The sequence below is a fragment of the Colius striatus genome, chromosome 2, assembly GCF_028858725.1.
Source record: "Colius striatus isolate bColStr4 chromosome 2, bColStr4.1.hap1, whole genome shotgun sequence".
NCBI lineage: Eukaryota > Metazoa > Chordata > Aves > Coliiformes > Coliidae > Colius > Colius striatus.
Window position 1 is genome coordinate 110,386,125 of NC_084760.1, and position 16,424 is coordinate 110,402,548.

Sequence of the window (16,424 nt, forward strand, 5' to 3'; positions counted from 1 at the left end):
ACAAATTAAAAACGAAAAAAAATGATGAGGATCTAATTCAGGAGAAAGTGACTTGGGCAGCAAGGCAAAGAAAGGTCTATAAAATAGTTTAAAGATGATTGACAAAAAAAACCCCCATACCTCAAACCCACAAATCTCTTTTGACATTTGCAAGAATGTTTGTCACTCTGAGCAGCAAATCATAAAGTCATAGAATGGTAGGGGTTGGAAGGGACCTTTAGAGATCATCTAATCCAAACCCACTGCAGAAGCAGGTTCACCTAGATCACGTTGCATAGGAATGTGTCCAGGTGTGTCTTGAACACCTCCAAGAAAGGAGACTCCACACTCTCCCTGGGCAGCCTGTGCCAGGGCTCCCTCACCCTTGCAGTGAAATAGTTTTTTCTTATGTTTAAATGGAACTTTTTGTGTTCCAGCCTCATCCCATTACCCCTTGTCCTGTTGCTAGCTACCAAAGAAAAAAGGGATGCTCCAACCTCCTGACATCTACATTTAGTTATCTGCAAATGTTAATGAGATCCTCCCCCTTCAGTCTCCTCCAAACTAAACAGTCCCAGTTTCCACAGCCTTTCCTCCAGTTCCCTGATCATCTTGGTGGCCCTGTGCTGGACTCAACATCACTGTCATCATCACCCTGAAAAAAAGCACTGCCCAGTAGCAGAGGCATCTAAGACAATGTCTCTTCATAGATTTATCTAACTTGTTTTTAAAAACCTACAGTGACAGACTTCCCATATACTCCCAGCCAATCCACTCTAGTACTCAACTTTCCATTTGCAATTAATTCTTTACATGCAATTTCTCTTGCTCATTATCTCAATCCATTGCCTCTTATCCTTACCACAGCAGACAGGTAGAACAGCTCATTCCTTTGTCCTTTGGAACATTTTTTAAAACATATAAACCAACTCATGACTTTCAATTACCCAATCTGACATTACAATGCAAAATTGTTGTTTCTGTGTCTCAGAAGATACTTGAAATCACAGCAACAAGAAAGGATGTCGATATGTAAGATTCATCTAGAAACCATTCAAGCCACTGGATGGATTCCTACGGGAATAGAATCAAGGACAAAGAAATCCATTTGCTCATTTATAAGGACAAGAGAGAACCCTCAGAGGCTTTTCTGGAGTAGAGCTGTCAGTCAACTTCTGACTTGTCTGCTCATTCTTTTAACTTTCAGACAAGGAGCTGTTAGGAATCAAGCTATTCTGTTTAAGGAAACGTTTGTTTCACATAATCCCTCTCTCTCAATTAAATGAATAAATAAAATACATTTCATCATCAGCAGTACCTCACCAAGGACTGGCAAAATAATTTCAAGCAAAAGGCAGTTAACTACTTCTAAACTTCTAAAGACAAATGACACAAACGATGACAGGGAGTTGAGAGCTTAAATAAAAAGACAGAAAGCTGTTCCTTGTCTCAACTGAGAGATGTGGTTCACAGACAACAGTTCTTCTGGTTACACCCTTTATCCTAAGCCTCTAAATAAGTTAACATGTAAGAGTATTATTATTGAAGGACACTATTTATTTCTCTAACTTGAAGTAGCTGTTCTTTTCACTCAAGCAACACAGTGATAGAAACTATATCCTAATGTAGCTTTAAGGTCCCTTGCATATCTTGCATCCTACTCCTAAACCTACACAGCCTTGTGTAGAACCCTACAAAACTGGCAGATAAAGGGGCTCTCTGCTTCACACATTTGGTCCTGTTCTGGACTGGGACATGGCCATCTCCTTCCCTCTTTGACTATAATCCCATTTAAAGGGCAGCTTTTTCCTTTCTCTCCAAACCAGGCAAATGATTTCACAGTTCTTTAGGCATTTTACTACCAACGGACTAGTTCACTTCTTCCTGTCTCAAAAAGGGAGATGTTAGTCCATGTTCCAAGAAAAATGCAATCAGACATAAGGCATGGCAAGAAAATTCATCTTTGGCATTTATAGCTTGCTTAGAGATATGCAGTGCAGAAGGAAGATGCCATCTGAAAGAGATTAAAATCTGAGTATGCAATTTGATTATGATCACAATGCAAAAACCAGGCTGGTGATGTGGGCTTCAGGGCACAAGGAACTGAACATGGCTATAAGAGCTCACCCCAGTTGGAAATTATTTAGCTACTGTTTTCACAAGTCTCACTAAAAATCACAGAATCTTACGAGTTGGAAGGGACCTCAAAAGATCATCCAGACCAACCCCCCTGCCAGAGCAGGACCACCTAGAGTAGGTCACACAGGAACTCGTCCAGGTGGGTTTGGAATGTCCACAGAGAAGGAGACTCCACAACCCATCTGGGCAGCCTGTGCCAGTGCTCCCTCACCTTGAACAGGGAAGAAGTTTTTCCTTGTGTCTCTTTGGAACCTCTTATGTTCCAGCTTGTACCCGCTGCCCCTTGTCCTATCATTGGACATCACTGAGAACAGCCTGGCTCCATACTTCTGACATGCTTCCTTTATGTATTTATAAACATTAATGAGGTCATCCCTCAGTCTCCTCCAAGCTAAAGAGACCAAGAAGAGAACATGCTAGGACAGAAGGAAAAACAACTGTTCTCACTTCCAAGGCTGCTCCCTTTCTGGGTGCTGTGCATCACCTGATTCTAGACTGGGATTAAATGACTCACAAGAAATCAAATTATTTCTGAAGTCATGATTCTCTCCAACCATGCTTATACTAGTTTTATGGTTTCCACAGCAACTGATGTAGTTGAAATAGAACAAAAATAAGATAAAATGGCAGTATAATACTGTCTTGCAGTAGTGTGTGTACACCACTAATTGTTAATGGTGTGCTTTGCAACAAGTTGCAAGTTGCTTTCTTCAGTAACGGCTTTTTCACTGAGAAGTAACATTGGTCCACAGATCTGCATTAGTAACACTTCACATTTCGTTAGTAAAACATTATTACCAATTAATTATCTTGGTTTCCAAGTAAAATCCACCTTTATCATATTTCAAATAAGTATCTGCTCTTACCACATGGAAGAATTGGGGTCACTAAAGAACATTTTTGCTAGCATTAAGATCTCTACCTTTTACCTTGATTTTGTGTTGTTTGTCAGCAAACATTTTGAGTGACATGGGTTTAGTATTCAGGTAACATCACTTCATACCAACCACAGGATTGCTTACAACCAGTTACACATTGCAGGGTTACAGTATGTTTGAAAAAGGTGACGACATCATGAAATTACCTTTCAATCTCTGAAGCTTCTTAACTCAGAATTATTCTGGTTCTCCAATTTCATTAAGGACATGTCCCTTCCAACCCTACCATTCTATGATTCTATGACATGCAGAATGCTTCTCAGCAATTGTACTGTTCTTTAAAATACTCTACATCTTTTTTTTCAACGAACAGTTTTGATCAAGAGACATTTTAAAAGTGAGATGATGCAATACAATCTGTTCAGAATTAAGGGTGGAAACAAGGCCTGCATTAGTCCCAGTCATAACCATCATCCTTACTCTGTCAATAAGAACAGTAACAAAATGGATTTAAAACTACAAATGGGAAATTGTGCCAGAGTATTTTTCAAGAAGATACATATATCACAGGTTAAGACACCTAGGACAAGTGGGCATTTTATTACTTGAGAGGCACACAAAACAGGATCTTCATTCCACTTACTCTGTGCCCCTTTAATTTATTATTTTACAAGGAGTCACACAAACTTTTATTTGTAGTTTTGTCTGACAAATAACCGTAACACTTCACCATGGTTCTATGATTCTATGTTCACCATGGTTCTATGATTCTATGTTCCCTATTATGGTTTTATTTGAACTATTGAAGTTTTATCTGCAGGCATTTGTCCTTTCAGAGTTACCCAAACCCACTTTTGGATTAGATATTATTTAAAGACAGGTCATTATTTAAAGTTCTGGAAAAGACCTGTAATGCTTACCTCAATGACTCTTGCTTCAAAATTTTCATATGTCTCTGTTGGGAGAAAACCAAAATATTACATTTCCTTCTACTACTTATCAGCACAGCTCCCTGCAGGTGGTATCATTTAAATAGGACACATTTTTTTGTAACTAATTTCTAAATTCACCTCATTAGAAAGTAGAAAAAGTAAGATTAATTTAAACAAATGTCTGTAAAATGAGACTTATTAGTTGCTTCCTTTGAAAAATATCTCATTTTTTTTACCTTGACTCCATACTTTCAGTCTCTTTCAGAATAAAGTCAATTAAAAACTAGTACATAGTTCCTATTTATATACCATAGGTTTTTTTCCCCATTTCTTCAGTAAAATCAACTTATGTAAAGAAAACCAGCTTAAACAAAATTCCAGTTCAAATTAGAACTTACAGACATACAAATTTCACTGCTTTGTCTGAACATCACACAGAAAGCAAAGCTGACAGAAAAGCAGATATCCTCAGAATCTGTTGAATATTTTGATCACAAGCTAAGACATACATGCTGTCCAAATTGAAACGTTCTTTTGGAAATCACTGCAACTCACTGCTTACATTGAAGTGTTTTTGTTAAATGATATCTGATACGCTCCCTAATTCTTTCCAACTGCAGAAGTGCTATGAAAAGTAACTATCCACAGTGTTACAAAACCAGAATGTGTGGGGTTTATACGGGTTGACAGTTATGAACTGCCTTCTTTCCTAAATACTCCTTTAAAACAGTAAATGTACCCCAATACACCAAGAAAAAGCTGTAAATGGTTAAAAAATAAAAAAGTAAATCAGTAGATGGGTGACTTGCATCATGACCAAACTATTACCCAATATTGTTCAGAATATTCTGAAGCTTGTATTAGACAATCAACAGGGATGCAAAGAAACTGCAAGTATTTCTTGATACATATTTCTGTGAAATTCCAGAAAGGGGAGCAGAAAACACAAAACAGTCACTCCAAATAATCACGATTCACATAGCCTGACTTCTTTTTTGCCTCCTCTTTTAATTTCAGATGCTGCCTGGGAAAAAAAGGTCTTTGCAATCAAAGACAATTACAGCATCATTTATTTTGTCTAGTAACAGTTAAGGTGATTTGCATTGTAAAAGAAAAATCACATCTGTGTCCAAGTCTTTTCTCATCAGAGTGGTAATGAATCACTGCACACAGAGGTCTCTCTGTTCAGGTGAGTATTACATATTCAGCTCTAAGTAGCAGATATATCTTTTTCACTGCACAGAAAGTAAGTTTCTGCTCTGTCATTAGAAGGGGCTTCAGAGCACTAAGGTGTTTTTGAAATGCCTCACAACATTGTGGGAGAGGAAAGAGCAAGAACACTGGAGAGCTCTGGGCATGTCATGGGCATCTACATGTACTGCCTCCAAAGACATTACAGCAAATAAGAGACCAAAACCCATGCAAACTGCATCCCAGCCAGATCTTATCCACAGGCATTCACCTTGACACCCTCTGTAAGAAACATCAGCCAGCAAATCTCTGAGGCTAGGCTTTCAGTAGTCCCATTTTTTGAGCATTACTCAAAATCAATTTCAGAGAACTGGTAAAAATGCTGCAAATCACAGATACTGTCAGAAAGATCCCATTTTCTTTGAGTTTGTGTTTCAAAACTTGATGACCACACAAACACCTGAATACAAATTGGAAATACATTTGTCTCCTTTTTTGCAATTGAGAGCATAGCTATAATTGATCTATACTTCAATACTGATGCATTTTCCACAAGAAGTCTGCTATTATCAGCTTGGTTGTGGAAAAAAAACCTACTGACTTTGAAAATGACAAAGTAAAATGTAACATCTTGGTGTAAGAAGCAGAACAGATATCCTTCCAACCTGCTGCTTTTCCAGTTTATCCCATGAACAAGAGCATTTCAGTATCACATGGAAGACCAGTGTTAATTAGAACATTTAATACTTATTTCATTTGGTATAGTTATTGTGAGATTCTGGAGAAAAGCTGAAATTAGTATAATGGTGAAGAACTGGGGACTCATTCCTTCACCAAAGATTGCTTTATCATTTACACATAATCTCCAAGATGATTATAAACATAATCATCTTGGCACCGTTTAGAAATCTGTCAGCTTACAAAGAACGAGACTTCTAGCTCATAGTAGAAGATAAAATGCCACCAGGCACTCTGCTCCCTCTCTGAAGCCTCTTCTTTTTCATGGAACATCATAATTTTGGAAGAAAAATAATTTTCTTTCCAACTGAAAAATACTCTTTCTCTACTCACAGCTAGCACAACAAGTAATGGTGCAGTGGCAGAAGATTCTCCTGAAAGAATGAAGCACATACAATGACAGTATGTCCCCAGTTTATTATCTTTTTCAACATACTGGTAATTATCAAGCAAATTTGTCAGATGTTGAAGATTAACAACACTGAGTTCTCTGCAAACTTTCTGTACCTGTTTTCATTACAAAATACAAACATTGCTGAAGGGAAGCTGCAGCACATGCTCAATCGTTTGCTACTAAAGAATCTAACACCAGACTACTATGAAGGGATGAACTGCACAACCTCAATCAGAATTCATTCTTGCTTAGACACTAGGGAATCCAGTCATGCCATAGTCTCAGGACAAAAGGATTCATTAGAGGTCTATTCCTCCTACCTTAATGTCTCAGTTTCCCTGCAAACTCATTAACTCACTGAATAAAAAAAATGCTGAAAGAACTATGGGGACCTGAAAATCCCTGCAACTCTTTACAGAGTGAAAGGAAATGACTGCATACTAATCAGAAACTGCTTTTTCACAAGCACATTTATAACACCTGCTGACAGTTTCATTTTCCTATTTTGACCGTAGTGCCCTTTCCTCTTTTTGGCAGAGCTTCACCTGGCTACTACAGCCTCCATACAGCCAACTTCAATGAAAGTAATCAAAATTAACAGTACCAGCCAAAAGCTTGTACTAAAAACCAGCACACAAAACCACTGGAAGGTAAAATTCATACATGCATAAATGTTGTTTGCAACAGCTGCCACTTCTTTTAATGGAATAAACTACTTGAAACTATATTTGAATTTAAAACCAACATAGTCTTGTGTTCCAAGTATGGAATTAGAACCATTAAGTTTTCTTGACTTTCTCTATATTCTATCACTGACTTATACGGAATCAGGAACAACTCATTAATTTCTCAAAGATTCAGTAAGATGCAGTGACAGTCTGCCAAGTCCATTGTCATGTCACTGCCTTCCATGGAGTATTTGCTTTCAAGGTAATAAAATGAAACACAGGGAAGTAAGTACAGGAAATCTTTCATTTGTATCCTGGCAGTATTATGCTGATATTAAAACAGAATGAATTGCTCTTAAAATTGAAGAGAACAAAAAAAATTCTCCAAGAGGCCAGCAGGTAAACTCTCCTTAAATTAACAAGGTAAATCTGAGGGGGAAAATAAATACATCTCAAGGCACTAGAGCAACAGAAGCCACAGAATCATCTGCATCAGCTACAGGAATGGAAAACCTGAGAAAGGAACAGAGAAGCAGCAGACAGTGACAGCAACACGAATTTATAAAGCAGAAAACTACAAAAATGCCAGTGTAACTGCAGTCTGCACAGACAAAGGCATTAGATCACACTGGAAAGTCAATGTGCTCACTACCTTATGGTTGCTTCTAAGCATGTCTGAATTTTTAATTAACATCTGATAGAATGTAACCAGAAAATATGCACAGATGGAAAGAAACTAATGAACAAAGCACCAGGCAGACTGGGGAGCAAGATCAGACAACATGAATCCATGTACATAATTTCCCATATAACGTTGACTTGTTGCTACTTCTGTTCCAAGATTCAAGTTTATACTGGGAGAACATATTCCTGGACAAAGAGACCTCTGAAAACATCAACAACCTCAACACTTGGAATGATTGCAGGAAGTCTAAAACAACAGTGCTAGAAAACATTTAATGTCTCCCTTACCTTGTCTAACTACTAAATCCAACTGAAAGATGACAAGAAACGTACAAGCAGCATTAAATGCTTCACAAGAAAAGCTCGTCTGAATATGAGTAACAGTTCACTATCATATTTAATTAGTTGAAAACAATTAAGACTTTAAATGTTAAACAAAGCTACTACAGACTTTCTAGTGGTCTGAAGAACAGTATTGTAACAAAAGTTAAGGTTGCTTCTCCACTCTGGGTACATGACCTCCAGTTTCACTATGGTATTTAACCAGGCAGCAAATAAATAAATCAATAAGTAATTTCTATTAGCTACATTCAAACTACATCATCTTTAACCGTATTTCATTATCTGAACTAGAATTAAAAGGCCTGATTTATCCCACAGGATCCTTTAAGAAACTATAAAAGCATAGCTGTATTTCATACTCAAGACAACTGACATTGAACACAGGAAAGTATTTCCAGACTTCAAGACTCATGTAACAGTCTACAATGTAATATAGTGCTCTGTAATGCAGTGCATCATCTTGCAGCATATAACATAACACAACAGTCTAACAGCTATATTAAACTAAGCAGTGATTTAACAAATTTCACTTGTGATAATACAACTTGTTCTTTGATTTAGCTGCCTTGCTTCATGTATGAGCATATAAAAGAACAATAAAATTGACTTTCAGTCACAGGAAAAATCTGCATCTCACTTTCTCAAAGTCTTTTATTACAAAGGCTAAATAAGACTAAGATAAATAATCAGTTTTCTTACCTCCATTAGGACCTGGGTCAGGAGGATCCAGAAGGACACCTCCCCAACACTTTCCACTCCATCCTCCCTCTCTCTTAATCTTTATTTTTCTTTTCTTCTCCCATGTATCTCTCTGCTGAACAATTTCAGACTGAATCCGCTCTCGTTCTTCTTTTTTTCGTTGGGTAACTGCCTGGACTACCCCACTTTGTACCACGGGAGCATTAAGACCAGGCCAAAGCAAACCAGAACGTCCTTAGAAGTAAGAGAAAAATCGTGTTTCATGACAAATTAGGACTGAAACTCTGCACACTGAAAAAATGCAATAAAATGGAAGGTTCTCACATATTTCAAGTGTGTTTTATGACATAGAATTTGTACTTAAAACAACAAGAATAACATCAAACAATCATACAGGGCTTTTTTAAGAAGACAAAAACCTTTCAAGCAGTTCTGACACCACAGAAATTAACAGCTACTCGTCAATTAATTAAAATGAAGAAATGCTATACACAAAAAGGTTAAGACATGTCTTCAGCCCCTTATTTATCAATCTACCTTCGCCAATCTCCTGGCCTCTGTTGAGATCCTTCCTTAGCTTTTTCTTCCTTCTTTTTCCTCTTCCTTTCTTTACTCCCACACCAGTCTCTGCCAAAGCTCCTTTCCATAGTTCATCAGCGGTCCCTGAAATAAAAAAGCTTCCGTAAGTAATGTACAAGTACAGTTTGTATTAGAAACCAAAGCTGAACAAAGAAACCCCCACCCCAGTGTTAACCCTTGCTTGGTCTTTGTTGGGTCTTAAAACTGCAGCGTTACTGCCTGGCTAAGAAAGGGATTTCTTCCTAGGTATCTGGTGCAGAGATGTGCCTCTGCTCCTGATAATTGCAATAGGACAGGAAGACAACCAGGATTTTAAAAGGCAAATATTCCTAACCAGTAAGGTATTAAGTCCCAAGACATTAAAAGAAAACCATTAATTAGTAACTCAGAGTAGCAATAGCTGTTAGTACTTATCCAAGGACAAATATCAGTGACAGTCAACTTGAATCACTCTTAAAAATACCCAAGAGTTTGTCTGCTTTAAAAAGCCACAAAACACAGGAAGTTAACCAACACACATGCTGCCGTTCTCATGTCTTGACAAAATACAAGGTTTGCCAATTAAATGCAAAAGAATGTAAGGAGGAAGGGATATAAGACACTTTGAACGGCGTCATCACAGAGCTGAGGCTTTGGTCAGGCCTTTTGACTCAGTGGCTGTGTCCAGGCTGTCCTCTGCCTTAAGATGTTTCAGCTAACACTCGAGAGCATGACTGAGGAGCACGTATTTACTTGTTGACTTCAAACTACTAATAGTTCAACTGATGGAAGTATAGGCTATACCCATAACTTAGACAAAAAACAAATTGCATCAAAATGAAACTGCTGATGTGAAGAAGACACCACAGATGATATTTCATACTATTAGTCAAGACAAGGCAGCTATGGCCACAGAATAAACAAGCACCACCACTGTTACATTTGCAGATTAATGCTATTACGTGTTTCACCCGGGGGCAATGTTACTATGGCAGTTCAAATCTCGTCTTCTCCAATTAGAAAGTGATTTTGTTTCATTAAAATGAACAAAAAATGTCAGTAAGCACTTTCAACCAGGTGAATTAAAATAACTACACTCAATTGTTTCAGTTTCCCACGAGCAATTCCTGGTTGTTAGATGAATGTGTGTGAGAGATCCTGACCCTGGCAAAGGCAGTGGAACTGGGGAAGCTCTGGTATGTGCACAATGCTGTGAAGGACAGGACCTATCCAGGACTTCTAGAGATACCACTAAGTGTGTAGGCTTATTTTTTATTAAGTCAGCTTGTGTAAGATGTCACGTTGACTCTTCCAAAGGTATGAGGCCCATCTGTTCAGTCAAAAGTTCTTTTCAAAGTGCAAGGCGTAACTGTGATTCTTTTCCTGAGAAATACAATCCTGAATCAAGTGATCAAAGCGAGCATACAAGGAAGGAAACACAAAGCTACAAGTCCAGGTAGCTACAACATAGTATTCCCTCCAGATGGGCAAGAGCAGAATGGCCTAGAAAGTCGTGGATAGTACAACAAGCCAAAATATATAATACAGGTTTTGGCTGCATTACAGGCAAGTAGAAATGCCCTTGGATAACACCAGCATTTATCACATTTCTTGTATGCTGTGAAGCAAGAATTGCATTTGCTCCTGGGTAGGCTTTAATCCCTGTAAAAAGACATTTCTATCTGAAATTACACTCCCTCCTCTCGATACTCAAGTGTCCATAGATTTACAGTGAAAAAAATCCCCCTAACAGTAACTGTACCAAATGTCTTGAAACCAGTGTCTGAACTGTCAGCCACTAAAAACACCCCATTTCCAGCTGGTTACAACAAGCTGATGCATGTTGCTGTGTGCTAAATATTAAAAAAAACCCACAAACCCAAAGTAAACTTAAAAATCTTCAGCTGCACTGAACTCGCTAAACAGACCATGCTGACTCAGCATGCTATTTGCAATACAGGCCAAAGTGATAGGCACTAGGCTGTCTACAACTAGTGACTATCATCCTAAGGTAACACTGCACTAAAATTCATGATAGAAAAGGACTGGTGGTAAGTAGATAATGCATGATGCAGCTTTTCATCTTCTAAATTGGACTATAAGACTGTTGCAGGAGTTGGAAGGTTGATGATCTATTATGTTAAGCTGCTTAGCTTTTTCAGAAAACACTGTGTAACTATCAGTTTCTTTTGTTTTTAATGATAATCCTGCCACCCTGGAAACATGGAATCACAATAAATGTATTGAAATTTTCTTTTGCAAGGTTATTTTTAAGCTGGAACAGTTCCCCAATCTACTGCAGTTTGTGTGGCTTCACAAAAGGTCAGAACAGCTACAAAGCAGGCTGCAGAGAGGCAGCAACAAGTAGCTGAGAGTCAAGAACAAGGAGCTCTTGAGCTGGTAATCCACTCAAAAAACCCCTAGCACTTTGAGCTCTATTCTAAATATCTATGTAGGATCAGATCACTTCATCCCAACAGAGGAAAGCAACAAAAGTCAGATTAAAGACTTTGGTTTGTATCACAGGAGACTGGACAATGCCAACAGATCCAGAAAGATTAGGTCAGACCAAGTTAAGTTTTGGCCTCAAGCACCACACAAATTCTGACAAAATTAGAAACAGATGAAAACGTCACAATTGGTACCAAAGTGCAGTTCATCTAATCCGTCTATAATAATATCATCCTATGTTTGGAAAGCAGCTGAATTTAACGAAAGACATCAGAAGCCTGCAAGCTACAGAGATGAGTTCTTCCTAAAACGGCAGATATCACACTGATTTTAAGACAAAGTGACAAGAATGGAATATGGAATGGACAGGCTGCAGTCAAGAAGATTACAATGGTGGGAACATGCTTACGACAGACAACACAGCCAACGGAGAAAATCAAAATCTGACCATAAGAAAGGTCAATCTGACTTGGCAGCAATGCACCAGGAGGACTGGAAAGGACATGCATAGGCAGGAGAAATGTCTTGGACTGGAGGAGAACCTCAAAGAGAAATGAGGATTGCTGTACTGCTTTTCACATTTGCAGAAATGCTCTGAAATGAAGACTGTACAGTACATATGCAGCCTCTCAAGTGATTTGTGGCCTTACCTTTATTTTGCCTTTGGAAAACTGGAGGCTGCATGTACTCCTCCAGAGCTAAAATAGATCCAGTCATAAAAACCACCACACATTCCTAGTCAGTTACCAAAAAGCACATAGCCACTAACTGAACAAGAAAAAAAAAGGAAATGTGTCACATACACGATTATATTTTATGGCCCAGAAAAAGATCCACTATTGAATTTTACTGAAAGAAGTTTGTATGACACCACTCCATTTTGTTTAACCTACATAAAAGATGTTTGTCTGAAAATAATTTGGCTTTGTGTCTTCTTGCACTACCCCTAAATGTCAGGAACCAGACAGCCCTAGTGCTTTAGTTCAGAGGAAGATGGATGTTAGACCACACTTCAGTAATTCACAAGTGTTAGCAAAAAGACTTGCTGTAAACCATATCAGTATCCTAGATCCTGATAAACTGAGACTAGAAGCAGACTTCTTTGCCTTCTGCAACAGGAGTTCCCAGCCTGGTTAGAATGCAGACAAATAGCAGTAAGTTCGAAAACTGAAGGAGGTAAAAAGAAGAAGAAAGAATCCACTTTGTAACACAGTTAAGTAGGCTCAATTCTTCCACTTAAAAGCAATTTTTCCTTAAGTTTTTTGATGACAAACAGCCTTGTGGTATCACAGCAGCACAGAGCCAAATACATTAATATTAATGACATAATAATAAAAGGACTAATGAACATGTTAGAATAAAAATGCTTCTTTCTATGGTACTGTTGCCCACTAATGCTGTTACAGCTATGCATCTGTATTACATGTTGCATTAGCAGATGAACTCTCTTCCTTCTCCAGACACCAATGGCTTTGCCACTATCTCCAAATAAAAAAAAAGGATTTGGAAAAAAGTACATCATACCCATTAAACACAAAAGATCATCTGCAAAGGCAATGTGCTGCTTATGTATTCTATCACAAATCGCACGATAAATTACACAGTCTAGACTCAGCTGCTTAATGACCACAAGGAGACATTTTTCCTTGGAGGTAGGTCAAAGGCTTGAAAATAAACTCCTCTAGGAACCTGGCCTCACAAACCTCACTATATTCAAGTGCAGAGGGCATTTCCTTGACCTTGTCTTGTCTGACAAACACATGCTTAGTCATCTACAGAAAAGAGAATGTACTCTTTGTCAGGTCATTTATATGGGTTTAAAAGCAGCCAAATGAATTCACAGGAGAAAAAGCCACCTAAAACTATAAATAATAATAATAAAAAAGTCACAGACCACTGAAGGTTGTGAGGTTTTTCTAAGGATGAATCCCTACGTGCTCATCCAATTCCTACTTTTTTCCAGTAGCATCATCTGCTGCTGGAGACAGGATGCTCAGATGAAGCAAGATTTTTCTTATGCTCTAGAAGTTCCTTTTAACTTCCTCCTCTTAGACATCACTGTAAGGTGTAGTTTTCATATTCAGTTATCTGTTGGTTTTGAAAGACATTTCTGAAAAAAAACCCAAACAAAACCAGAATGGACTCACTAAGTTCTTAGAAAACACAAGTTGTTATCACCTCAGCACATCTGGAAGCACTGAGGTCTGATTAAGAATAGGCCAAGGATTAAACAGGTGTAAAAAGCAAATGACGAGCCTGCTCCCTGCCCTCAGAGCTGGTCTCTCAGTATAACTGAAGCAGGATGAGAACAGGAAAAATAATCTATCACTTATTTGTACAAAGTGGCCTCTCAGAGGTTATAGAGCATGACATCAGTGTGTAAGGTGTTAAACCCATGCCCACTATTTTGTTCTCTGACATGGCTGTACTTATAAAAGTCTAATGTTATGGCTAACAGTTAAAGGATGGCTATATCTGGTAAGAGCTATGCAACTGATAGAACTGGCCTGTATCAGAAATAGTGTGGCCAGCAGGACCAGGGCAGGGATTGTCCCTCTGCATTTGGCACTGGTGAAGCCACACCTCAAGTGTTGTGTTCAATTCTGGGTTCCTCACTACAAGGCAGACACTGAGGTGCTGGAGTGTGTCCAGAAATGGGCAATGTAGCTGGTGAAGGGCCTGGAGCTGAGGGAACTGGGGTTGTTTAGTCTGGAAGAGGCTGAGAAGATACACGATCCCTGTCCATAACTCCCTGACAGGAGGCTGTAGTGAGGTGGTGGTGGTCAGTCTTTTGTCACAAGTAACAAATGACAGGACAAGAAGAAATTGGCTCAAGTTGTGCCATGAGAGGTTCAAATTGGATATCGGGAGATATTTCATCATGGAGAGGGTTGACAGACATTAGAACAAGCTGCCCAGGGAGCCTGTGCAGTCCTCATCTCACATGCGTAGATGTGGCACTGAGGGACATGGTTTAGTGATGGGCTTGGTAGTGCTGGGTTAGACTTGATGACCTTAAAACATATTTTTCAACCTAAATGATTCTGTGTATTTTAGACAGTGAAAAGTCTGTTAATGTCCCAGACAGCTTATAAACATGTTCTTCACTACTGAGAATTGCATTTAAGTATTTGTTCTGAAGAAGCAAAGCCTCAAGAGAGAGGTTATTCTGTCAGTGTTCATGAATAACTAGTATTAAGTTATCCTTTTAATAAAGCAGGATGTGCTGAGAGTCCAGAAAGACAGTGAAGTTAATCTTTATAAAACTTCGATTATATAGCTACTATCTAATACTGGTATTAAGGTCAACACAGTAATCCACTCACTACCAGATTACACAAATTCTCAGTGACAATTCCACTCCCAATAAATTGATATCCCATCAAATAAAAAGTTTAACATAGCATTGATACATTGAAACTAAATTATTAAGAAGTCTCACCACTGAGGTACAGGCAGAGCTGGATCATTCCAATTAAACTGGGTTTTACAGTCTCTCCAAAAAAGACAACTGCAAGTCTGTCTCATCAGAGCTAACTAAAGTAGTCTACAGGAATTCTGAACATCGTGCTTTCCTTGTAAAATGACAGCTTTCTTTAGAAGCTTGGAAAGCCCAACAGTAGTTAATTATTTTATAGAACCCTTGATGGGTTTTAAAAAGGAATAGCTTTTAACATGTATTTCTATTATTTTTTCTAACAGATCACAACACCACTTCCACTTTTTTTTCACCAATTTAAATGAAACCAATTATCAAGGCTCCAAAGCCACAGACACCTATGGTCAGATGCTTCCTCCATTTGTAAAATGGAGGACAGCAAAGGCTAACTTGCTCTTCAGAAAGCTTGCCAAACCTCTCGAGCTTCTGGTAAAGCTCCACATCAAGTAACAATCACCTTTTGGTAGAAAACTGATTGATGCACAAACTTGCTAGTTCTGGTGAAGAACACTGTTATATGAATCTTCTGCCACATGCCAGAGTGCTGTCTCACTGCAAAATCCAAAGTGCTGTACCTTGTTGAAGCTGCATGTCACTGATGATCTCAGAAAATTAATCACTAACTCTGTCCTCCCAAGTTACACCCATTTTCATGGTGGGAAATAATTCAGATTTACATTTTTTTTAGGAAGCTGTGTTTAAATCACATCAATCTAAAAAAAAATGCCCCAATAAGATGCCTCTGTGTATTAAGTTTGGGTTCCATTTACAATTTCCATGCTAAACAAGGCAGAGGGTAGGGCATTTGTAGTTCCATGAGTAGCACACAATCACCATATGCCCAGAATCAAATACTGAAGAGCAAGACAAATGTGTCCATTCAGAAAAAAAAGTTATTCAGGGAAATCAGAGATCACAGACAAACATTGTGCACATTGAGGTTGTTTCCAAGAGGCCATCAGAACTCTTCACCCTAGCAATGCTTCTTTTCTTCTGACAGCTTGTGGGCAGCATTTCAACCGTGCACCTCATGTAACAATTCTGCAGCTGCACATTCAATACGTAGTTGCTCACAATATTTCAATAGTTTGAGTGGCACTGGACATGAATTTGATTCTGTAAGTGCACTATTTGAGATAGTTAAGGATCACTTACCACAGTGAAGATGTACTTAAGGGACAGCAAAAGACCTCAGTGCTGCGGCACCTGAACAAGAACAAGGTTCTCTGTCTGTGCACAGTACAGTGTCATGCTGGGAAGTTCTCCATCTGGACTTTTGAAGCACTTTCTCCTGCTAGACGCAGGAACCTTGAGAATAGTAGGCATCTCTCT

General features: G+C 38.5%; 1 protein-coding gene across 1 annotated transcript in view; it reads right to left on the reverse strand.

Annotated features, from left to right (window-relative positions):
- The window catches only part of MRPS5 (mitochondrial ribosomal protein S5), a 59,656-nt gene that overhangs the window by 25,577 nt on the left and 17,655 nt on the right, over positions 1-16,424 (reverse strand). Inside the window, exons 3-5 of the mRNA XM_061989096.1 lie at positions 9,182-9,307; positions 8,645-8,878; positions 3,917-3,951 (exon numbers count right to left, since the gene is read on the reverse strand). Of these exons, the coding sequence (XP_061845080.1) occupies positions 3,917-3,951; positions 8,645-8,878; positions 9,182-9,307 (395 nt within the window). The remainder of the gene's footprint in view (positions 1-3,916; positions 3,952-8,644; positions 8,879-9,181; positions 9,308-16,424) is intronic.